The following is a 24920-nucleotide window of genomic DNA, read 5'->3' on the forward strand; positions in this document are numbered from 1 at the left end:
GTTCTTGATTTCCTCACTGGGGAAAAGATAGTAGGCATTGACCCTCAGGATTTCATACATCATCCCTCATTCCCTTATTCTCCAGCCTCTCTCGATAACTCAGTCCTTCAGGTACCAGCAATGTCCTGATAAATCTCCTCAGCTCTCATTCCACCTCAGTGGTATTTTTCCTATAGCAGGGTGACCAAAACAAAACACAGTATTCCAAATGTGGCCTCACCAAAGTCTTGTACAACTCAAGGAACTGACAATTCATACATTGGATTGAAGTAAGCTGCAGAGATATGTAAAATTAGTCAGCTCCATCATGTGCACTACCCACCGTAGTATCCAGAAGTGATGACTCAGAAGGGCAGTCTCCATCATTAAGGACCCACACCATCCAGGACATGCCCTCTTCTCATTGCTACCATCACGAAGTAGGTACAGAAGATAAAAGGCACACAATCAATAATTCAGGAACAGATTCTTCCCCTCTGCCATCTGATTTCTGACTGGACATTGAACCCACAAACACTACCTCAATACTTTTTTTTTAATATTCTATTCTTTTGCACAAGTTATTTAATTTAACTATTTAATATAATACATACACTTACTGTAATTCACAGTTTTCTTTTTCTCTCTATTATTATGAATTACATTGTACTGCTGCGCAAAGTTAACAAATCTCACAACGTATGCCGGCGATGTTCACCCTGACTCTGATTCTAGTAATGTCACTTCTTTTTAGGTTGGTAGAGAACATTGACCTGAACATCTACCGGTTGAGGGATCTTGGGAAAGATTTTATCAAGAGACAAAAGATGAGCCCCGATGCCTTCGTCCAAGTTGGTTTGCAGCTGTCGTTTTACAGGTAAGTTCCTGGAGTTGGAAATGGGCTTTACTGGGCTCCACAGTGTATTGATCTATCTTTAAGAATGTCAGAAGAGTGTAAATACCAAGAACACAAGATGCTGGAATTCCAGAGCAACACCAACAAATAGGGGAAGGAACTCAGCAGGTCAGGCAGCATCTATGGAATAATAATAATAATAATAGCATAATATCTTGATCTGAAACTGATCTAGAAAATTTACAAAGAAAAATAAGAACTGAAATGACAAATTTCAAAAAACATTATGTAGATTCAAATACACTTAGATTAACACAGCCTAGGACAGAAGAGGGAAGAGGAATAACAGACATTAGAAATCTACACAACAGTCAGATAAAACTTCTAAGGTATACTTCATCAACAAAAACAGGAATCAGCACTCCACACAAGCATATGCAATTCTGATAAGAAGTACACGCTACTAAACTTAAATGAGAGCACAACCCAGAAAAATGAAGATATTATCATTTTGAAGAAAAACTTAACCAATGGAAGAGCATAACCCTCCACGGATGACATCCCCATGATCTGAGCAGACTAGATGTTGACAAGGAAGCTTCAGACGCCAGGCTCAGAGTGGGAGACCTCTTCCCAGAAACAGAAGTGTTCCTTGTAGCAATACAGGACCAAGTGGTTAACATTGAAAAATCATCAAAAGTACAGAATAAAGACCAACAAATTCAAAATGATAAAGGTAGAAAATGCTGAGAAAAACCAGAAACAATCCAGCACACTACAGGATCATGTAGCAGTTTAACACAATCTGATTACTTACACAGGAACAATCAAATGACAAAAGTCATTCATCAAAATCTTGCTTTAAAATACAAACTCATAAAAGAAGTCTCACCTTGCTATAAATACAAGCCTGGTCCAGTTTTAGAGGCAGAATACCACAAATTATATTATATCGTTTTACAGGTAAGTTCCTGGAGTTGGAAATGGGCTTTACTGGGCTCCACAGTGTATTGATCTATCTTTAAGAATGTCAGAAGAGTGTAAATACCAAGAACACAGTTATTACAGATAGGACAATCCACAATCACTGTCCAGATATAATAATACAGGATAAACAAGCAAGAACAACTTATTAATAGATATAGCCATTCCAAGCACACATAACTTACAGAAATCAATAAATGAAAAACACCAGAAATATGCTGAATTAAAAGAAGAAATTGAAAGACTTTGGAACATAAACAAGGTACACATTGTCTCAATAGTAGTATCTACAAATGGTATCATCCCAAAGGGACTACACAATAGCATTAAACAATTAGAGCTATACAGTAATATCTGTGTAAATCTTCAGAAAGACCCAATACTAAACACCACTAGAATAGTTTGAAAGTTCCTGGCAATTGAGAAATGAGTGTGCTTGGCTCTGCCCATACGTTAGGTTTTACCAGCTTGAGCTGAGAAAAAGTAAATGCTAATAATGATAATTTATTTATAGAGCACTTTTCATACAGATGATCTGGTTTAAAGTGCTTTACAATGGGATAAACTGCAAACATGAAATTAAATTAAAACAAATAAAAATGAACATAAAAATAAAAGACAAAGAGATGTTAGTTAAAAGCAAGATTAAATAAATAGGTTTTGTGCTAACATTTAAAAGTGTCACTGTGTCAGCATCCATTATAGCTTTAGGTACTGAATTCCACAGTTCAAGAGCCTTGTTCAGGAAAGCTGAGCTGCCAATTTATCTTTTGAAGGCGGTTGTTTAGAGACTGGCAGAAGAAGACTTGAGAGCTCAAGCGGGATTATAAAACGAAAATGATTCTGTGATGTTCTCTGGTCCCAGACCATTAACAGCTTTAAAAACAAGTAAGGGAACTCTAAAACCAACCCTGACAAAACACCCTGATGAAGGGTCTTGGCCCAAAACACCAAACTTTTATTTCTTTCCTTAAATTCCATGGGTTTAGGACTCAGCAAACTTCTTTCAACCAATTTTGTCAATCAATCCAAAAGTAGGTTTGTTATCAAAGTACATATATATCACCACATATTACCTTGAGATTCATTTCCTTGCAGGCACTTAGAAGAAAATGAAGAAATACAATAGAAATTATGTATAAATAAAGACTGACACAGAAATGTGCAAAAAAACCTAAATTTTGCAAATAATTTTTGGGCAGCTCACAGGCTCATATCATACCACTGCAATTTGTTTCCTTGTACATGGTATTTATAACTGCCCTACCTATCACATATAAATTAAGCAAACAAAACTGAAAAAAAATCATTTTTTACTCTTTCTTTTCTTCCATGATCTCCTTATTTTTCTTTCAGATGAAAGTATGCACGTATCTGAGTTGTGCTTTTGTACTGCTGGACATTGCTTGTACTGGCTGGTTACTTGATTTTATTTATTGTTTATTTATTTTATTTGTTGTTTTATAGCATTGAGTACGAGAGTTGCAAACTCATTTTAGCTGTATTGGTGCATGACAAATTGTACCATACTTCATTTCATTTCATTTCAAGTACTAAGCCACTGCTCATATATCAACTAACAGGGTCCATTGAGCATTCAAGTTAATTGACCATTTAATTGTAAGATTTTTAAAGGTTTCTGACAAAGGACAGAGACATTTAGAAGTTATTAAGTTACTCTAAGGTTTGCCTTCTCATGGGGTTGGGGCTTTGCCAGCTGTCAATGCTTTCAGAGGTTTTACTGCACTGTGGTTTTGCCAGTTGTCAATGCTTTTAGAGGTTTTACAGCACCAGGATTTTGCCAGTTATTGATGCTTTCAAAGTCTTTACAGTGTTGGGATTTGCCGGTTGTCAATGCTTTCAGAGTTTTACTGCAGCGAGGCTTTGTAAACTGTCAATGCTTTCAGAGATTTTACAGCACTGTGATTTTGCCGGTTGTCAATGCTTTTAGAGGTTTTACAGCACCAGGGCTTTGCCAGTTGTCAATGCTTCCAGAGGTTTTCTAGCCAGCATGGCTGCAGGCCAGTGATCTTTCACCAAGCCTGGCTGGTACTGAGAATACAGAATTAGTGTTCACAGCCAGCGAGATGGGGATTCTGTAACACACACACAATGCTGCAGGAACTCAACAGGTCAGGCAGCATCCAAGGAGAGAAATAAACAGTTGACATTTCAGGCCATGTTTAACTCTGGATTTCCAGCATCTGCAGAATCCCTTGTGTTTACGTAGGTATTCTGTGTCCGGATCTGATAAATACTAGCAAAGTGAGACTGTAGGGACAAACTGCTTTAGCTTATCAGCAGATATTTTTGATATGCATAGTAGCATTGTCACATCACCTTTACCTTGGCTGGACACCTTCAGTGAATAACCAATATGCAGGGAGATTGGAAATGGGACACCTGTGGTTTTGTTCAAACTCTGATTCACCAAATGAGCAGCTCTGTGAATTATTTCCTTCAACCTCATAGCTGTTTCACTCTCCCACAGATCCATACACCTTCCAGTGAAACACTGTCCAATCAGATTGTACTGGCCTTCAGATTCACATTCATTTATTTATCACATGTACATCAAAACATAGAGTGAAATGTGGTGTTTGTGTTAATGACCAACACAACTTAAGGATTATTGCCACAAGCATTCTGGCACCAACATAGCATGCCCACAATATTCAGCAGAACAACATAAGCAACAACAACAAGGGAGTGTAACAAAATGGAACACAGCAAGCCCCTTTCCTCCCTCCCAGTCACCCACCTATCCTCTCTGACACATACAGAGTCCTCCAGCCCCAGGTCAGGCCTCTGAGTCTCCAGTGACCTCATGGATTCGCACACAATGGGCCTCCGACTTCCCCAGTGGACTCATGGTTCCAGAGCTTCAACATCTGGACTTCTGAGTGACCTTTCGGGCTTCCATCTTCAGTGAGGATCCCAGGACCTGCCGATTTTTCAACTTGTGCTCAATTTTGCAAGAACCCAGGCTCTGTATTAAAAATGAATGAAGCAACCTCAGTTCCTGGCAAAGTCCTTAATGCAGTCAAATCTGGCTACTCCATTGTTTTCTCAGCACACCTTAAAAATGGGAAGCTTTGAGACCACACCAAAAACTCGTCAAAACATTTCCTATTTTTATCAACATTAAGGCTCATCAGCACTGCTTACAGTCCTACACTAAGTTTTTAAAAAAATTTATTTATTACAAACAAACAAACAAAAAAATACAGCACGTCCACAAAAACCACAACCATAACAAAATAAATATTGAGCAGCAAAAGGGAGAAAAATATAAAGGCAAAAGTAAACACACACAGCAGAGGTGCACCGCACCAAAAAACCTCAGTCCTCACCCTGTGAGAAAGTCCAATACAGGGCCCCATATCCTTTCAAAGATGCCCCCTCTGTTCTCATTACATAGTCTCAGTCTCTCCACATGTAAAGTATTTGTCAGTTCTCTCAGCCACAGATCATACGTAGGCACAGAGTCCATTTCCAACACTAAGTTGATTCTCAAGCTTTCTAGTGAAATCATTAAGCTCAACAGCCTGGCAAATTCTATGATATTACAAGCACTTCCTTCAGTATCATTTCTGGTTAGTATGAAAAACAACAGACCTTTAACAGATGCCGCCCAGACCTTTATTTGTTATTACTCTCTCGCCAGATAACATATTTCATTTATCATCTCTTACAGCTTTTCAATGCCAACCCAGTTCACCATCTAATTAACTCATTTTCAAGAAATTCCATGAGGTTCTCCGAAAGCATTTGATAAAATCTCATTTAGAGAGAGGTAGTAGTGCGATCACTCATGTCAGTATGAAGGGGTTGTCTATTGCTTGGTCCTCAGGTGGCTCTAGAGGCTGATTCATATATTCTGGAGCAGTGTGGGCAAGAGTACGTGGTGGATGTCGTTAGTGATTGGGTCTTTTGGTTGTTCAGTCTCTCCTATCGCAGCTTCCACTTGTTCTCTGCAGCACAGCGGATATCATTCCCATGTAGTGCAGTTCACTCTTGTACAGATTTCCTTCAGGTCTATCCATGTAGTGCAATGTATTCCCAGTTTTTAGATGTAATGTTGAATTTCTTCAGGCTGATTTTGATGTTATCTTTGAAGGGTTTCGTTTGCCCACCAGAGGCTCACTGACCCTCCTTCAACTGGGAGTAAAGGATCTGTTTGGGGAGTTAGGCATCTGGATGGATGACCTATCCATCAGAATAACTAAGCAGATTGCGATCTTCAAATTACACTTACTAACTAAATACTGCTTATCCTTCACAACAGTTTCAATCTTGCTAGGTTTCTTTTTTATTATAGGCATTTTTTTTTAATTATAAGAGAATATTTTGCTAAAAGACTATTTACTATTTCAGATGTCACGGAAGACTTGTCCACACATATGAAAGTGCTTCTGTACGTTGCTTCCAGGATGGAAGAGTTGATAATATCCGATCAGCATCTAAAGAGGCATTGGAGTTTGCAAGAGCAATGGTAGATGGAAGAGCGTCAATCACAGTAGGTCTTTTTCTCTCTTTTTCAGACTTTCTCATTTTATGATATGCCACAATTTTTTTATATGCTCCCTCCTCACCACTACCATTCAGAAGAAGGTACAGGATGTACAGGATCCTTAAGTCCCACAGCACCAGGTTCAGGAACAGTTATTACCCGCAACCATCAGGCTCCCGAACCAGCGTGGATAATTTCACTCACTTTTTTCTTGTACTTGCACATTTTGTCTTCTTTTGCACATTTTTTTGTTTATCTGTCTTTGTTTATGTGTAGTTTTTCATTGTTTCTATTGTATTTCTTTGTATCTGCTGTGAATGCCCTCAAGAAAATGAATTGCAGGGTAGTATATGGTGACATATCTGTACTTCGATAAAAAGAAAATTACTTCTACTTTATTTTAATTTTTCTCTGTCTAGTTGCCGCCTCACCCACAACCCTGCTCTGACAGCAGAGGGAACAGATATGTGCCGGCTTACTGTGTCTTAAAATTCCACTCAAAGTCTAAGCCAAGTTTGTTGTCATATGTACAAGTTCATACATGCAAAAGTCCAATGAAAAACTTACTTGCAGTAGCATCACAGACACACAGCATCTGACACACAACTTTCAGAAGAAAGACATAAATAAAACATAAGCTTTACAAAATTATACAAGGAGCAAGACAATTAGAACAAAAATGTCCATTGTAGTGCAAAGTGGTTGTTGTGTTGCAGTAGTGATTAGGGTTTTGCTGGTTGGTTCAAGAATGAATGGTTGAAGGGAGGTAGCTAATCTTGAACCTAGTGCTGTGGGCTTCTATACCTCCTGTCAGATGGCAACTGTGAGAAAATGGTATGGCCTGGATGGTGGAGACCTTTGATGATAGATATTGTCTCCTTGAGCACGTAGCCAAGTGGTTAAGTCATTGGACTAGCGACCTGAAGGTCGTGAGTTCGAGCCCCAGCCGAGGCAACGTGTTGCTTCCTTGAGCAAAGCACTTAATCACACAGTGCTCTGCGGCGACACTGGTGCCAAGCTGTATGGGTCCTAATGCCCCTCCCTTGGACAACATCGGTGTTGTGGAGAGGGGAGACTTGCAGCATGGGCAACTGCTGGTCTTCCATACAACCTTGCCCAGGCCTGTGTCCCGGAGAGTGAAGACTTTCCAGGCACAGATCCATGGTCTCCCAAGACTAACGGATGCCTTTATTTTTATGAGGCAACATCTCATGGAAAGGGTGAGCAATTTCAAGTTTCTGGGTGTCAACATCTCTAAGGATCTATCCTGGATTCAACATATCAATGCAGTTACAAAGAAAGCACAACTGTGACTATATCCCATTTGGAGTTTGTGGAGATTTGGTATGTCACCAAAGACACTTGCAAATGTCTATACATGTACTGTAGGGAACATTCTAACTGGCTGCATCACTGCCTGGTGTGGGGGGGGGAGCACGGCACAGGATTGAAATAAGCTGCAGAAAGTTGTAAATTCAGACATCTCCATCAAGGGCACCAGCCTCCCCAGCCTCCAGGACATCTTTGAGGAGCAATGCCTTAAAAGTTGGAGTCCTTCATTAAGGACCCCCATCACCAATTGACATCCAAAAAGACTTTGCTACTTTTTTCATTGCTAGCATCAGGGAGGAGGTCAGGAGCCTGAAGACACACTCTATAGTTGAGAAACAGCTTCTTCTCCTCAGCCATCTGATTTTTGAATGGAGATTAAACCCATGAACACTACCTCACCAGCTTTTTCCACAACTTATTTAATTTAATGTTTTAAATATTTATATACCGCAATTTACAGTTTGTAATATGTATTGCAATATACTGCTGCTGCATAACAACAGATTATTAAACCTGACTCTGAGATACTACCAATACTGGGTAGCTTCTTGCTTTCAAATTTCCATAGCAGACCATGATCCAACCTGTCAGGATACTGTCAACAGGATATCTGCATAAGTTTGTTGGTGTTTGACGACACACTAACATTGTTAGACTTTGAAGATGCTGGTGTGCCTTCCTTGTGATTGCATCTATAAGCTGGACCTAATAGGTTAACGGCCAGGAACTTACAGCTGCTGACCCTCTCCATCACGGATCCTCCTGTTTTTACTCACTGCTATTTGTGCTTTGGCGGTTCAAATACTTCTGTTAAGAAGGGAGGAAATTTAGGAAGCATGCATTCAGCACACATATAGAGTCATAGGACACTGTAGCACAAAAACAAAGTGTAACATCTCACAGTTGTCTGCACTGAAATACTAATACCACCCATTGTAATGATGAGGTCAAAAGTTTTCGTTTACTGCATAAGTTTTCACTATTTCCTTCTGTTAGATATTTTTCTTTCATGTAATCCATTGATATTTTAAAATACAAATTACTTTGCATTTGATATTATAAATACATTGATTTAATCCTTCTTCCAGTCACTGGCACGTTAAGACTCAATCCATACACAGGGATGCCCATGAAATGTAGTGGTTGCATTACTGGACTGGTATGGATTGATAGTCTGAGGGCAGGAGTTCAAATCCCAGCACAGTGGCTGGGAAACTTAAATATGGACAAGTTTGTAAAAAAAAATAGCCAGGTACCTAGGAATCCATCTTGTTGTCTAGCAACCTTCAGGAACAATTAATTGGTCATTGTAAATTGTCCTGTGATTAGGTTAGGGATAAATCAGGGGGTTACTGAGTGGTGTGGTTCGAATGGCCAGAAAGGCTTGTCTTTGCCTTGTATCTCTAAATAAAATAAATTTAGAGATGGGAGTAATTAGAACATAGAACAAAGCAGCACAGGAACAGAGTTTTTGTCCCACAATATCTTCACCAACCAAGTTGCCAAATTGAACTAATCCTATCTGCCCACACAAGGTTTATTTCTCTCTGCTCCATAAGACATGGGAGCAGAATAGGCCATTCAGCCCACTGAGTCTGCTACACCATTCCATCATGGCTGATTTTTAAAAATCCTTCTCAACCCCATTCTCCTGCCTTCTCCAAGTAACGCTTACTAATCAAGAACCTATCAACCTTCACTTTAAATATACCCAAATGATTTGGCTTCCACAGGTGTCTGCGGCAATGAATTCCCCGCCTTTCATGTGCCTGTCTGAATGTTGCTATTGTGTCTGCAGTCACCTCCTCCCTTCACAGCATGTTCTAGACACCTAATACTTGCCGTAAAAAAAATTTGCTTTGCACATCTCTGCTTAGCTTGTCCCCTTCAGTCAAAGCCCTGTGTATTTGATATTACTGCCCAAGGAAAAGGTCTCTTATCTACTCCATTTGTGTCTCTCATGATTCATGCACAACAACCCGTGAAAACAGTCCAAGTTTGTCCAACCTGTCTTAAAAGCTAATGTACTCCAATCCTGGTGGCATCCTGGTCAACCCCTTCTGCACCCTCTGAACATCTTTCCTACAATGAGGCAATCAGAATGGCACACAATACTCCAAATCCTGATATGTCCTGGTGAAAGGTTGTTATGTTATTATAAAGGATCTGTTCTGGGACCTCTACTTTTCGTGATTTTTATTAACGACCTGGATGTGGGGGTAGAAGGGTGGGTTGGCAAGTTTGCAGATGACACAAAGGCTGGTGGTGTTGTAGATAGTGTAGAGGATTGTCAAAGATTGCAGAGAGACATTGATAGGATGCAGAATTGGGCTGAGAAGTGGCAGATAGAGTTCAACCCGGAGAAGTGTGAGGTGGTACACTTTGGAAGGACAAACTCCAAGGCAGAGTACAAAGTAAATGGCAGGATACTTGGTAGTGTGGAGGAGCAGAGGGATCTGGGGGTGCATGTCCACAGATCCCTGAAAGTTGCCTCACAGGTGGATAGGGTAGTTAAGAAAGCTTAAGGGGTGTTAGCTTTCATAAGTCGAGGGATAGAGTTTAAGAGTCGCGATGTAATGATGCAGCTCTATAAAACTCTGGTTAGGCCACACTTGGAGTACTGTGTCCAGTTCTGGTCGCCTCACTATAGGAAGGATGTGGAAGCATTGAAAAGGGTATAGAGGAGATTTACCAGGATGCTGCCTGGTTTAGAGAGTATGCATTATGATCAGTGATTAAGGGAGCTAGGGCTTTACTCTTTGAAAGAAGGAGGATGAGAGGAGACATGATAGAGGTGTACAAGATGATAAGAGGAATAGATAGAGTGGATAGCCAGCGCCTCTTCCCCAAGGGCACCACTGCTCAATACAAGAGGACATGGCTTTAAGGTAAGGGGTGGGAAGTTCAAGGGGGATATTACAGGAAGGTTTTTTACTCAGAGAGTGGTTGGTGTGTGGAATGCACTGCCTGAGTCAGTGGTGGAGGCAGATACACTAGTGAAGTTTAAGAGACTACTAGACAAGTACATGGAGGAATTTAAGGTGGGGGCTTATATGGGAGGCAGGGTTTGAGGGTCAGTACAACATTGTGGGCCGAAGGGCCTGTACTGTGCTGTACTATTCTACGTTCTAAGTTTTGTAACTTCAAAACATTAAATTAATTCAATGAGACACAAGAGTCTGGGAATACAGGTCTAGTTCAGGTTTACATTCAGTGAGGCGTGCACGTATCATGTGGTAGTGTGATGACGTGTGCAATTCATGTATTTTTACATATAACCCGTAATTAATTAGTTAAACAAACAAGAATACTTAAATATTATTGAAATATTAAATGCACAACAAAGGTCTTGGCCCAAAACGTTGATTGCTTATTCCTCTCCACAGATGCCCCCTGGCCTGCTGAGTTCCTCCAGCATTTTGTGTGTGATACTCCTAATGTTGGCCTTATCCCATGTCCAATGATTTAATTAGTTTTAAAAATGAATTTCTGTGCTTGTTTCAATCGGGCACTGTTATACTTTGTAACTCCAGAAATTAATCAAAACAGGAACATAGGAGCCCAGGAAAACATGCCTGCCTAGTTTCTTGACTTTAGTGAGGCACTCACAGATGGCGCGCTTGTGTGGTGATGTACGCTGTTCACGTACTTCTTAAATATAACTCGTAATGAATCATGTAAACAAAGACGGAATGTTTAATCAAACAATATTTATACACTATTACTCAAATATTACTGAAATATTAAATACATAACAGGCATGTGAAGAAGGTGAGCATGTGAGAGAATAATATTTATACACCACTGCAAAGCTGAATGAGAAACACAATGTGAATTAATGAACTACAAGCAGGAGTGAGACCATGCGTGCTATTGTATGGGAGAAATATTGCATGTTTAAGTAGGTGGCATGGGTGGTGGGAGATGAGGCTTTGTATTGCACACTTCTATGTAAAACTATCTGATGTATAGTACTTACCTTCCTTTCATTTCAGGACTCAAAGAAGATGGAGCTTCTCTGGGCCGCAACCAATGCACAGATCAATTATACCGTTCAAGTAAGTGGAAATAATTTCAATTTTAAATGCTGCATTAGCAAATTAAAAAGTTTTATTGATTATATCTTTAATGGTCTAATTAATTAATTAGCTACATTAACACTGAAGCAGTAAGTGGAGCGAAGTACTTTCATGAGCTGTTCAATAAATTATCTCCTAGTTTTGAATTTTTATATCATCCTACAACAGGAAAGCAACGATGTTATTTATGATCTGACAGCAAGGAAAAAGAAATCCATATTTTAAAATAATATCACCAGAGTAGGACTCGCTGCTGTGCCAATGTTTCAGTTTATTAAGGCTCAGCAGTTTTATATTCAGTGATGAATCTGTTTTAAGGCATGTATAATTTAGGGTCAGACAATGTGAGATCCAGTTACCAGCAATAATTCAAATCTTTGACAGTCATGGTTATAGGTTGTCACCAGTTGGAAACAAAACAGAATGATGAGTTTGACTTGATTCCAAAGGAAGGAAATGTTGGAAGAGCTACATATGTTCAAATTAAAATGTTCTATCATCACAAAAGGGCCTTTGGAAAGATCTCCCTATCATTTACATCACTAACAGAGAACATTAGCACGATGGAAATAGTTCAGATGGAAGACTTACTTTCCTCACAATGACTGTGTCCCTCGGTACGAGGAACGTATTAAATGACTGAAAGAAATGCAAACCCTTCGAAAAGACAAAAATCAGCTCTAATGCTTAACTTCCAATCTTTTGCTGGTGTTTGTCCATAGTTTTTCACCTTTCACTTCTTAATTGAGCCTACTAGATAGCTTCAGTATTATCTAACTTTATTTCCGATTTCCAATATTTTGTGATACCAACAAAAAGACCCTAAATTTTACATATACATAAGAAATAGGATCAGAGGTAGCCAGAGGCACCTTGGGCCTGCAGCACTTCCCAGTGGAATCGTGGCTGATCTGATGATGGCCTACTGACTCTTTCTCATTTCCTTTGACTACTCTGGAGGACCAGAGGTCTGTCAGTCTTGGACTTAAATATCTGTAACGACTCAGCCTCCGCAGCAGTCTGAGATAGAGAATTCCAATGATTCTCAATAAGGTGAACTCTTGACCTCACTATCTACCTCGTTATGACTCTACCCGTTATCGAGTACCTGCACTGCACTTTTCTAGTAGCTTTTACACTTTATTCTGCACTGTTGCGGTTTTACCTTATTCTAGCTCAGTGCACTGTGCAGTGATTTGATCTGTGTGAACTGTATGCAAGACAAGTTTTTCACTGGATCTCAGTACATGTGACAGCAATAAACAATACTGATAACTTTAAGGCAGGGGTCCCCAACCTTTTTTGTGCCATGGACCAATACCATTAGGCAAGGGGTCTGTGGACTCAGATTGCAAACCCCTGTTTTAAGGGAAGAAGTTTCACCTAATTTTGGCGAATATGAGGGTGCATAACTTCAAGGTGATTGGAAGGAAGTATAAGGGGATAATTAATTTTTTTACACAGTAAGTGATGGGTGCGTGGGACACACCGCCAGTCGTGGTGGTAGAGGCGTATTTATTAGGAACTATTAGGAGACTCTTAAAAAGGCACATCATGGGTCAAAGGACCTGTACTGTGCTGTGATGTTCTACATTCTTCTTTAACTACTGGTGTGGTAGTGTAGTGGTTAGCACAACGCTTTGCAATACCAGCAACCTGAGTTCAATTCCTGCCGCTGTCTGTAAGGAGTTTGTACGTTCCCCGTGTGGGTTTCCTCACACTCTTCAAGATGTCATTTTAATTGATCATTGTAAATTGTTCCATGGCTAGGCGAGGGTTAAATCGTGGGTTGCTGGGTGGTACGACTCAAAGGGAAAAGCCAGCAGGGCCTATTCCATGCGCTATCTCAATAAATAAATAAATAACCAGTAGACCCCTTATCCTGAGATAAAGCTCACTGGTTCTAGGTTCTCCTCGTCCTCTCAGCTTCTCCATTGTATATATTCCAATCCTTTCCATTTGCCTTCCTAATAACAGGCTTAATGTATGAGGAGCTATTGACTGCTCCGGGCCTGTATTCACTGGAGTTTAGAAGAACGAGGAGGATCTCATTGAAACCTATCGAATATTGAAAGGCCTAGATAGAGTGGACATGGAGAGGATGCTTCATATAGTGGGGGAAGTGGGGGTGTGGTCTAAGACTAGAGACCAGAACCTCAGAGGAGAAGGACGTCTTTTAGAACAGAGATGAGAAGAATTTTCTTTAGCTAGGGGGTGGTGAATCTGTGTAATTCATTGCCACAGATGGCTGTGGAGACCAAGTCATTGGGTATGTTTAAAGCAGATGTTGAGTGCTTGATTAGTTAGGGTGTCAAAGGTTATGGGAAGAAGATAGGAGAATGGGGTTGAAAGGGATAATTAATCAGCCATAATAAATCGGTCCTGGTGAAGGATCTCGGCCCGAAACGTTAACTGTACATTTTTCCATAGATATGGCCTGGACTGCTGAGTTCCTCCAGCATTTTGGGTGTGTTGCTTGGATTTTCAGCATCTGCAGATTCCCTGATGTTAATAAATCAGCCATGATGGAATGGCAGAGCAGACTCGATGAGCTGAATGGCCTAATTCTGCTTCTATGTCTTATGTTCTCATGGTGTTAATTACTAATGTGGTGCTCTCACTCCCACTTTCATCCAAGTGCTGTCTGTACCTTGTCAATCATCCCATCTGCCTCAGCACTGCCTTCCTTACTGTCTCTGTGCTCAAGCACCAAGTCTGGATCCATTCAACTTTCAATAATAATGTCACATTATATAGATAATATAAGACCTTGGTCAGACCCCACTGGAGTACTGGGTTCAGTTCTGGTCACTTCACTACAGGAAGGATGTGGGTACTGTCGAGAGAGTGCAGAGGAGATTTACAAGGATGCTACCTGGATTGGAGGGTGTACCTTATGAAAATAGGTTGAGTGTACTTGGCCTTTTCTCCTTGGAGCGACGGAGGATGAGAGGTGACCTGAAAGAGCTGTATAAGATAATGAGAGGCATTGATTGTGTGGATGGTCAGAGACATTTTCCCCGGGCTGAAATGGCTAACATGAGGGGGCATAGTTTTAAGGTGCTTGGAAGCAGGTGCCGAGGGGATGTCGGGGGTAAGTTTTTCACACAGAGTGGTGGGTGCGTGGAATGCACTGCCGGCAGTGCTGGTGGAAGCGGATACAATAGGTTCTTTTAAGAGCCCCTTAGATACATGGAGCTTAGAAAACTAGAGGGCTATGTGCTAGGGAAATTCCAAGCAGTCTCTAGAGTAGGTTACATGGTTGGCACAACATTGTGGGCCGAAGGGCCTGAAATGTGCTGTAAATTTCTATGTTCTATGTTCTATTAACATCGATTGAACTGAAGCAGTGATTAAAGCCAGTGAAACTGTGTTTGAAATCAGTGCCTTTTTATTGGAATTAATTTGGGGGGGGAAAGAAGGTGTGTGACCTTTGCATCCTCATGGGCTACTGAATTCTTGACTGGAAGGTTCCAAAGACACATGGATTAGTAGGTTAATCAGTCACATGGGTATAATTGAGCAGTACCAGAAGGGCTCGTTATTGTGCTGTATCTCTAAATTACAGAAAAGTATAGGGTGGAGTGAACCTAACATGAAGGCCAGAAAAATGCTCCTTCTTTTCAGAATCAGAATCAGGTTTAATATTACCAGCACATGTCGTGATATTTGTTAACTTTGTGGCAGAAGTACAATAATAATAGAGAAAAAGAAAACTGTGACATACTCTAAATATGTATATATTATATATAGTGCAAAAAATAGGAACTAAAATAGTGGTGAGGTTGTGTTCATGGGTTCAATGTCCATTCAGAAATTAGATGACAGTGATGAAGAAGCTGTTCAGGCTTTTGTACCTCCTTCATAGTCATAGTCATACTTTATTGATCCCGAGGGAAATTGGTTTTCGTTACAGTTGCACCATAAATAATTAAATAGTAATAAAACCATAAATAATTAAATAGTAATATGTAAGTTATGCCAGTAAATTATGAAATGAGTCCAGGACCAGCCTATTGGCTCAGGGTGTCTGACCCTCCAAGGGAGGAGTTGTAAAGTTTGATGGCCACAGGCAGGAATGACTTCCTATGACGCTCTGTGTTGCATCTCGGTGGAATGAGTCTCTGGCTGAATGTACTCCTGTGCCCAACCAGTCCATTATGTAGTGGATGGGAGACATTGTCCAAGATGGCATGAAACTTGTAACTTTGCAACTGATGGTAGCAATGAGAAAAAGACATGCCCTGGGTGGTGGGGGACCGTAATGATGGATGCTGCCTCTCTGAGGCAGCGCTCGTTGAAGGTGACCTTGATACTACAGAGACCAGTGTGTGTGATGGAGCTGACTAATTGTACAAATCTGCAGCTTACTTTGATCCTGTGCGGTAGCAACCCCTCTCCCCCCCGCCCCCCCCCCCATACCAGACAGTGATGCCACCAGTTAGAATGCTCTCTTTGGAACATCCGTAGAAATTTTTGAGTGTTTTTGGTGACACACCAAATCTCCTCAAACTCCTAATGAAATATAGCTGCTGTCGTGCCTTCTTTGTAGCTGCATTGATATATTGGGTCCTGGTTATGCCTTCAGAGATATTGAGACCCAGGAACTTGAAATTGCTCACTCTCTCCACTTCCGATCCCTCAATCTTGCAACATCATTCAATGGGATCATGATGGATTTCAGCTTTGGACTCAGCTCCACACAAACAGGAGCCCCTTAAGTCTTGATTCTCCTTTTGTCCAAAAGTATAGGGTCATAATCATTCAGCAGGAGAATGAAAGGCTATGGTCCAGGTGCAGGTCGATGGGACTGGGCACTTTAAATGGTTCTGCATGGACTAGATGGGCTGAAAGGCCTGTTTCTGTGCTGTACTTTTCTGTGACTTTGACACGCTCCTTTCAACACACATTTATATTGATTCAATTTTATCAGCCCTACATTTCCATCAATTACCCCCTTCTCTGCAGATCCCACTGATCACACTACATATTCACGGCAATTTACACTGGCCAATTAATCTACCAACCCACAAGTCTCGGGGATATGGGAGGAGCACATAGAAGAAATCCACGTGGTTACAGGGAGAACATGCAAACTCCACAAAGACAGCGTTGCGGGCCTAAACTGCACCATGCCTCAAAAGTGAACATAGCATGTCCTGCCACTGCCTCACAGCATCAAGGACCCAGCTTCAATCCTTTCCATGGCTGATGAGTGGAGTTTCCATATTCTCCCGGTGACCATGTGGAATTCCTCCGAGTGGTCCAGTTTTCTCCTGTTCACCCCACAAGTGAGCCTCCCAGAGGACCACGACCTTGTCATAGGGTTTGGAGACTTGTATACCGCAGTGTAAATTGCCGTGAATATGTAATGTGATCGGTGGAATCTGGAGAGAATCTGGAGAGCCATGTTAGCTGGAATCAGGGCCTTGTGCTTTGGTTCTTGGTAGGGTCACCCATGCCAAACAGGTCAAAGGGTAGAGGCCTGACAAAGAGTAGTCCACTGATCTTCCAGGTCCTGAGGTTCACCTCAGGGCTAACAACACTGACTGATCAAAAACCAATTGTTACAGAAACAGCAATGAAGAATCCTTCTATACAGACAGAGACAGGAGACCTTAATTGCTGCCCTAAATGCCAGTGGTGTAACAGGCAGTAAGTAAGGCTACCAAGTGACATGTCAAGCAAAACTAAGGTTTAGTACAAGTTAACCTTTATTACCACTCAACTTCCTTATACATGCACACCACTAACTTTTACTGTTCTGGCTTATCACTTTTTATATTAAATCAGAAGACTCACATCTGAACTTAAATACCATCTGTGTGACACTCATTCCAGCAGAACTAAGCTCATTTCTGAACTAAGACTCCATCTTGAAATTATTGTTCACTGTTTGTCACTGTTAGTTTCTCAGATAGCCCCTCTTTTATTTGATTTTACTTCCAATTTTCTTCAGAAGTTCTCTGAAGGATGCTGGAGAGGCCCAAGCCTGCCCACCATCGAGGACATCTTCAGGAAGATGGCATTAACCATTAAGGAACTTCACCATCCTGAACATACCCGCTTCTTGTTACTACCATCAGTGAGGAGATACAAGAGCCTAAAGACCAATGCTCAGTGTTTTAGGAACAGCCGCTTCCCATTTGCCATCAGATTTATCATCAGTCCATGAACCATGAACACTGCCCTGCTATTTTGCTCTCTTTAGCACTACATATTTAATTTTTGAAATATATTTCTCATTGTAACTTATCATATTTTTATGTAATATTAAGACACACCATCCCAGGCATGCCCTCTTCTCATTAGTACCATCAGAGAGGAGGGACAGGCGTATCAGAGGGGAAGAAACTGGTCCTAGAATGTCTGTGGACACTCAATACTTTAGGAACAGCTTCTTGCCCTCCACCATCTGATTTCTGAATGCTCCATAAACTCATGAACATTACCGCACTATTTATTTAATTTATATTGTAGCTTTCGGTAATTTTTTGTGTCTTGCACTGTACCTGTCATAAAATAACAAATTTCATGTCATATGTCAGTGCTAATAACCCGATTCTGATTCAGCTTTTCTTTTTTCTCATCCGAGTTCACAATTCTGAAGTCTATCATTCAAGCTGTCATTTATTCAGGGACTGAACAAAGACACATCTATTTCCTTTCTTCAATTCCATCTTTAGTGTAGATCTGGACCCTATCAATGTTGATGGGGAAAACAAGAACATATATTTTCTTATCAGCCGGAGACCTCCTTAATTGTGAGCAGTTGCCCGTGCTTCACAATTCATCAAGTGTGTTTTGTTCACAGAATGACAGTCTCAGAACATCTGTTTTCTGTATGGTTCACAGTGGGATAATTTATATTGGCATGCTTCACAGGGCTATCTCAGCATAACTTGACTTCCTCACATTGAAACAGACCAAACATTTATCTTGTGACCTTCCTGCATTGTGCCCTCTGTTCTGTCATTCCCAACGTCTCTTTCTGGACAGTGTCATCCCAATACCTGGTGCTATAATTGGTATCTTGTCTCCAGCTACACTCTCACATCCCAAAGGCGAGCTGGTTGATAGGTTAATTGGCCACTGTGAATTGCTGGTGGTGTGTAGGTGTCTGGTAGAATCCCGTGCGAATGTTGGAAGAATTTTAAAAATGAGATTAAAATAGAACTTGCATGATATAGGACTAGATAGAGTGGATGTGGAGAGGATGCTTCCTATAGTGGGGGAGCTGAGAACTAGAGGGCACAGTAGGAGAATAGAGGGACGTCACTTATGATCTTATGCAAATGGTTGTTTATTGTTTGTAATCAGACATCCTGCCTCTCCCGGAAGTTCCGGGAGTCTCCTGCATATTAATAGTGGCTCCCTGATGCTTGCAAAATATATACAATATCACGGAAATCAATTTTTTGAGAGCAAGCAAGCGAGAGAGCAAGCAAGTGAGAGAGCGAGAGAGAAAGCAAGTGAGAGCGCGCGAGCGAGAGAGAGAGCGCAAGAGCAAGCAAGCGAGAGCGCGAGAGAGCGAGCGAGAGAGAGAGAGCGCGAGAGAGAAAGCAAGTGAGAGCAAGCAAGCAAGAGCGCGAAAGATTGAGAGCGCGCTATGGCACAGTGTTCCAAAAAAAGAGAAAATATAAAAGGTATGTCACCCCAGACTACAATATAGTGTACCACTGCCTAATAGGGGTCAAAATAATGACAGTGTTGCTCACTGCACTGTTTGCAACAGTGACTTTTCTATTGCCCATGGTGGGTTAAAATGTAAAAGACACGTTGAGTTAAGTTTAACAGATGTCATTCATTCATTAGCATAGCTAACATTATTTAAACTAGCTGGCTGGCTGCTAAGGAGCTACTCTATTGCAGACATCCCACCTCTCCCGGAAGTTCCGGGAGTCTCCTGCAAATTGATGGTGCTACCTCTCTGAAATGAGTTTTTGCAGGGTGGGATGTCTGTGTAATGAACTCAGAGTGCTGAAGGGCCTGTTTCCATGACGTATATTTCTGTGACTTTATAATCTTTGACTACTACCTACTATCTCCTGTGGTTCAGGTATATGTCTTCTCATTCTGTAAGACATAGAAACAGAATTAGGCCATTCAGCTCATCGAGTTTGCTCTGCCATTCGATCATGGCTAATTTAATTTCCCTCTCAACCCCGTTGCCCTGTAACCCTTGACACCCTTCCTGTTAGCGGTTACTGGAAGACAAACCAAAACCACTGAGAGACTGAATACGGGAGCTGACACTATATGACACGCTTCCAAAATAACAATACAGATGATTATTTGCCTGAGTTATACACATACAAAATGCTGGAGGAACTCAACAGGTCAGGCAGCACCAATGGCGAGTCATTTCAGACAAAGACCGTTCATCAGGATTTCCAACATCTCCAGAATCTCTTGTGTTTATGATTATTTTTCCTTATTATTTGAGGTTTTTTAAATCATAACTTTCTACTCCCTGTTTTTAAGTCAAAAAAAGTACGTTTGATCCTTTATTATAAAACTAGCAAAGATGAACGATCTTAGAGCAATAAAAAACAAATAAAACTAAAATTAGCAATGTAGCAAAATAAGAATAATTAGCACTCAAATTAACAAAATAAGCAAAATAAGCAGTCAACAAAAAATATCACCCCCACTCATTCCCTCTCAACCAGACTAAGTCAAAGTGTGAATATGTAATTATACTCATTTGTTCCTATCACACCCCAACCCATATGACAAAGTACCATATGTAAACACACAACACAAAATAAGCAGACAGACAGAAAACAGATAAATGGCTCATACTCTTACTAATCAAGGACCTGCCAACCTCCCATTTAAATATACCCTATGACTTAGCCTCCACAGCAATCCTTAGCAATGAATTCCACAGGTACACCACCATCTGGCTAAAGAAATTCCTTCTCATCTCTGTCCTCAAGGGACATCCTTTCACTAAAATCTTGAAAGCCAAGTCATTTCAGTACAGTGTACCTTCATAAGGCACCATATGAAGACTCAGTGACACACACACAAAATGCTGGAGGAACTCAGTAGGCCAGGCGACATCTGTGGAAAAGAGTAAATAGTTGACATTTTGGGCCGAGACTCTTCATCAGGGCCATTCATGAGCCCTGATGAAGGATTTCGGCCTGAAATGTTGACTGTTACTTTTTTGCATAGATGCTGCCTGGGCTGCTGAGTTCCTCCACCACTTTGTGTGTGTTGCTTGGATTTCCAGCATCTGCTGGTTTTCTCTTATTTGTGATGAAGTCTCAGTACATGCCTTATACTTGATGTGAGAGGAACAGGGAATGGAGGAGCTTAAATACTGCTATGTTGTTAACTTTTCCAGAGTACTCTCATCTACTGGTAGTTAAATCATCATCGCTACAACTTTATCAAACAGTTTAAACTTGTTTGTGAAGTATAACATTTCTAGAAAATGTTGCAACCAATTCCATCCCTACATAAAGAAAGCAGAGCATAATTGCCCTTAAAAACATAAACAGCTCTTCTAAGAATTGGATTGAATTGAATTGAATGAATTTTTATTGTCATTATACATAGGTATAATAAAACTCTGTCTTGCTTCCTCTCAGGCAATTAAATAAAGCGGTAGATAAAAACAAGATGGTAATAGAAAACAGTATTAAATAGATAATTAGCAGAAAATAAGTTGCAGAAAACAATTCAGATGATTATTTGCCTGAGTTATACACATACAAAACGCTGGAGGAACTCAACAGGTCAGGCAGCACCAATGGCGAGTCATTTTAGACAAAGTCCGTTCATCAGGATTTCCAACATCTCCAGAATCTCTTGTGTTTATGATTATATTTCCTTATTATTTGAGATTTTTAAAATCATCTTGAATCATAACTTCCTACTCCCTGTTTTTAAGGCTTGAAAATGAATCTCAGTATAGTATATGGTGACATATACATGCTTTGATAATAAATTTTCTTGGAACTTTGAACTTTTTTTTTCATCCCTCATCCGTGGAAAAGCTTTGCATCACTCTTTCAGTGTTTCTGTTCTCCCTGTGCCTCTTTTAGCTTCTGTCTCTTGTGAAGCACCTGGAAAATTTTACATAAATGAGACTACAATATTCACCACCATCTGGCTAAAAATGAAATTAAAAAAACAGAAATTAAAAAAAAAACAGAAATACTGGATGAACCTAGCCAGTCAAGTAGCATCTACGGAAAGAAAACCAATTAACATTCCCACAGAGGCTACTACACGGGCTGAGTTCACTTGTCTCTGTATATTTATTGTTGTACAAACCTTTTTTTTCTTTACTGCTTTGTATAATTTACGTATGACTGATATTCAGTGTGTTGTTTATACCCCTGTGCTTGTGATGGTGCTGAAAGCAAGTTTTTCATCATACCTGTTGTGGATATGACATTAAACTTGCTTGGTTCTGAGTAAAGAAGTCCTGATGAAGGGTCTTGGCCCAAAATGCTGATTGCTTATTCTCCTCCATAGATGCTGCCTGACCTGCTGAGTTCCTCCAGCATTTTGTGTGTGTTCTTCCAGCATCTTGGTGTTGGTTGCAGGTTCCAGCATCTGCAGCCTTATTTGTTTTAAATAAATACCAGACCAAAAGCAAAAGCGAGTACTATGAATGCCGGAAATCTGAAATAAACTAAAAACAGAAAATGATGGAAAGACTTGGGCAGTGCCTTGAGGGGAGAGAGACAGAATCAATACTTGAGAGAAGAGCTTGAAAGTGTACTGAAAATATATATTGGAATAAATACTGGACATGTACAAATACTGATTGTTGTTTTGAATTGTTTATTCGTTCCATCTGAAGATTAATAGCTTGAGGAATTCTGTACTTTGATTTATTTTCTTGTCAAAAAACTCTGCAGATTCCAAACTCTGGATTTACTTCTTATTGTAAGATTGATGCATGGTATCGACTGTCTTATAAATCTGCTTGTGTTGGCCCTGTGTTTTGAAAACATCCCAGATGATGTTCCAGTGTACAGTTTGGAGATGTTATAAGGCAGATGGTGGGATAATGATGGGGAAAGAAGACGTTCAGCTACCGATGAGATAGAAACACACACTCAATGGTCACCTTATGAGGTGCATCTGTATACACCTGTTGTTTATGCAAATATCTAATCAGCCAATTGTATGGCACAAATTCAATACATAAAAACGTGCAGACATGTTCAAGAGGTTTAGTTGTGGTTCAGCCAAACGTCAGAATGGGAAGAAGTGTGGTCTTTGACCGTGGTGTCAGATGGGGTGGTTCGAGTATCTCAGTAGCTGCTGATCTCCTGGGATTTTCATGCACAACAGTCTCTAGAGTTTACAGAGACTGGTGCGAAAAAGTGAAAGAAACAAAACCACCTTATTAATGAGAGCGGTCAGAGGAGAATGGCCAGACAGGTTCAAACTGATAGGAAGGTGACAGTAACTCAAATAACCAAGTGCTACAACAGTGGTGTGCAGAAGAGCATCTCTGAATGCACAGCATGTTGAACTTTGAAGTGGATGGGCTTCAGCAGCAGAAGACTACACTGGGTTCCACTCCTGTACCTAATAAAGTGGCCACTGAGTGTAAGTTGCCCATTATTTCCATGTGCTGCTTTGTGACTGTTAAACGCTGAGACGGGCGGTTGCTCATCCATTGCGCAGAGAGTAAAGGGATTACATATTCCCCATTCATAGGTTTCAAAAGTTGAACTGTGTTCATTTTTCTCCCTTCTCCAAACTTACAGGGAAAAAAATAGTTTTTATTGCAGGCTAGAAGACATTTTACACTGCTGAGTTAACCACTTGAATTATGGAGCTCTAGTAGTTATTAGACTGCTTGATTACCTTCACAAACCTGACAAGTATCCTAATCCTACTTCAGCAACAGAACACTACACATCACCTCTTGTACAGCCTCTTGTACTTGTCTCTGATTGTGCATTTACTTTTGCACTAATGCCTTGTTTAGGGTGGTGAGGTGGAGATATGTCTCTACCAAAGGAGATGTAAGGAGCTCCTTCCCTCCGCTAGCCTGCAGGTCACCCTTGGGCAAGGTGTTGCTCCTGAATAGTTCCACATCCCCCTGCCCCCAATCAGGGTCGTGTGAAGCCGTGGGAGCAGCTGGTGGACGGTCATATGAGCAGTCGGTCCATATCACAAGCCCTGGTTATGCGACCACTGACGCCAAGCAGACAATCTCTGAACAGTATTGATAATGGCTAGGGTCACCCATCTGCTAAAGACACTGTCCAGAAGAAGGCAATGGTAAACCATTTCTGCAGAAAAATTTGCCTAGTCCATGATCACCCACATCATGGCATATAATGATGCCTTGCTCTGTACCATCCTTTATTTCTTCACTCTCTTGTATAAATTTATGTATAACTGATGTTCTATGTATTGTCCGTACCTACGAGATTGTTACAGTGCTGAAACCAAGTTTTTCATTGTCCCTGTTCTTCACTATTCTTGTGCACATGACATTAAACTTGTTTGCCCTGGATAAAGAACACCACAATTTGAATTACTTAACCTGGTGGATACTACACAACAATCAATATTGTGCCGTGTTCTTGTTCAGCATTTTAGACCCATTTTCTAAACACTTGATTTTAGATCTGAAAAAAATTCATATGAAATAATCAATTTCCTATTTTGGTCTGTGTTTCAGACTATTACAGGGATGGCAATTGACAATCATTTACTTGGACTGCAGGAGATGGCAAAAGAACTACACATGGATATACCTAAACTATTCACCGATAAAACGTACCTGACGAGTAATCATTTTGTCCTCTCCACCAGCCAGGTCAGTGTTTACACATTATTGTCAAAAGTTCTTTTGTATTTTGTTTTTATTTTTATTTAGAGATACAGCGCAGTATACGCTTTTCCAGCCCTTTGAGCCGTGCCGCCCAGCAATCCTCGGCAACCCCAATTTAACCCTAACCTAGTCATGGGACAATTTACAAATAACCAACTATAATAGACAATAGACAATAGGTGCAGGAGTAGGCCATTCGGCCCTTCAAGCCAGCACCGCCATTCACTGTGATCATGGCTGATCATCCACAATCAGTATCCAGTTCCTGCCTTATCCCCATAACCTTTGATTCCACTATCTTTAAGAGCTCTATCCATCTCTTTCTTGAAAGCATCTAGAGACTTGGCCTCCACA

At 40.6% G+C, this 24920-nt stretch overlaps 1 protein-coding gene across 1 annotated transcript in view; it reads left to right on the forward strand.

Moving 5' to 3' along the window:
• The window catches only part of chata (choline O-acetyltransferase a), a 54720-nt gene that overhangs the window by 25415 nt on the left and 4385 nt on the right, over nucleotides 1-24920 (forward strand). The window contains exons 10-13 of the mRNA XM_072282083.1: nucleotides 734-856; nucleotides 6197-6338; nucleotides 11660-11722; nucleotides 24414-24551. Of these exons, the coding sequence (XP_072138184.1) occupies nucleotides 734-856; nucleotides 6197-6338; nucleotides 11660-11722; nucleotides 24414-24551 (466 nt within the window). The remainder of the gene's footprint in view (nucleotides 1-733; nucleotides 857-6196; nucleotides 6339-11659; nucleotides 11723-24413; nucleotides 24552-24920) is intronic.

Source organism: Mobula birostris, chromosome 18, assembly GCF_030028105.1.
Source record: "Mobula birostris isolate sMobBir1 chromosome 18, sMobBir1.hap1, whole genome shotgun sequence".
NCBI lineage: Eukaryota > Metazoa > Chordata > Chondrichthyes > Myliobatiformes > Myliobatidae > Mobula > Mobula birostris.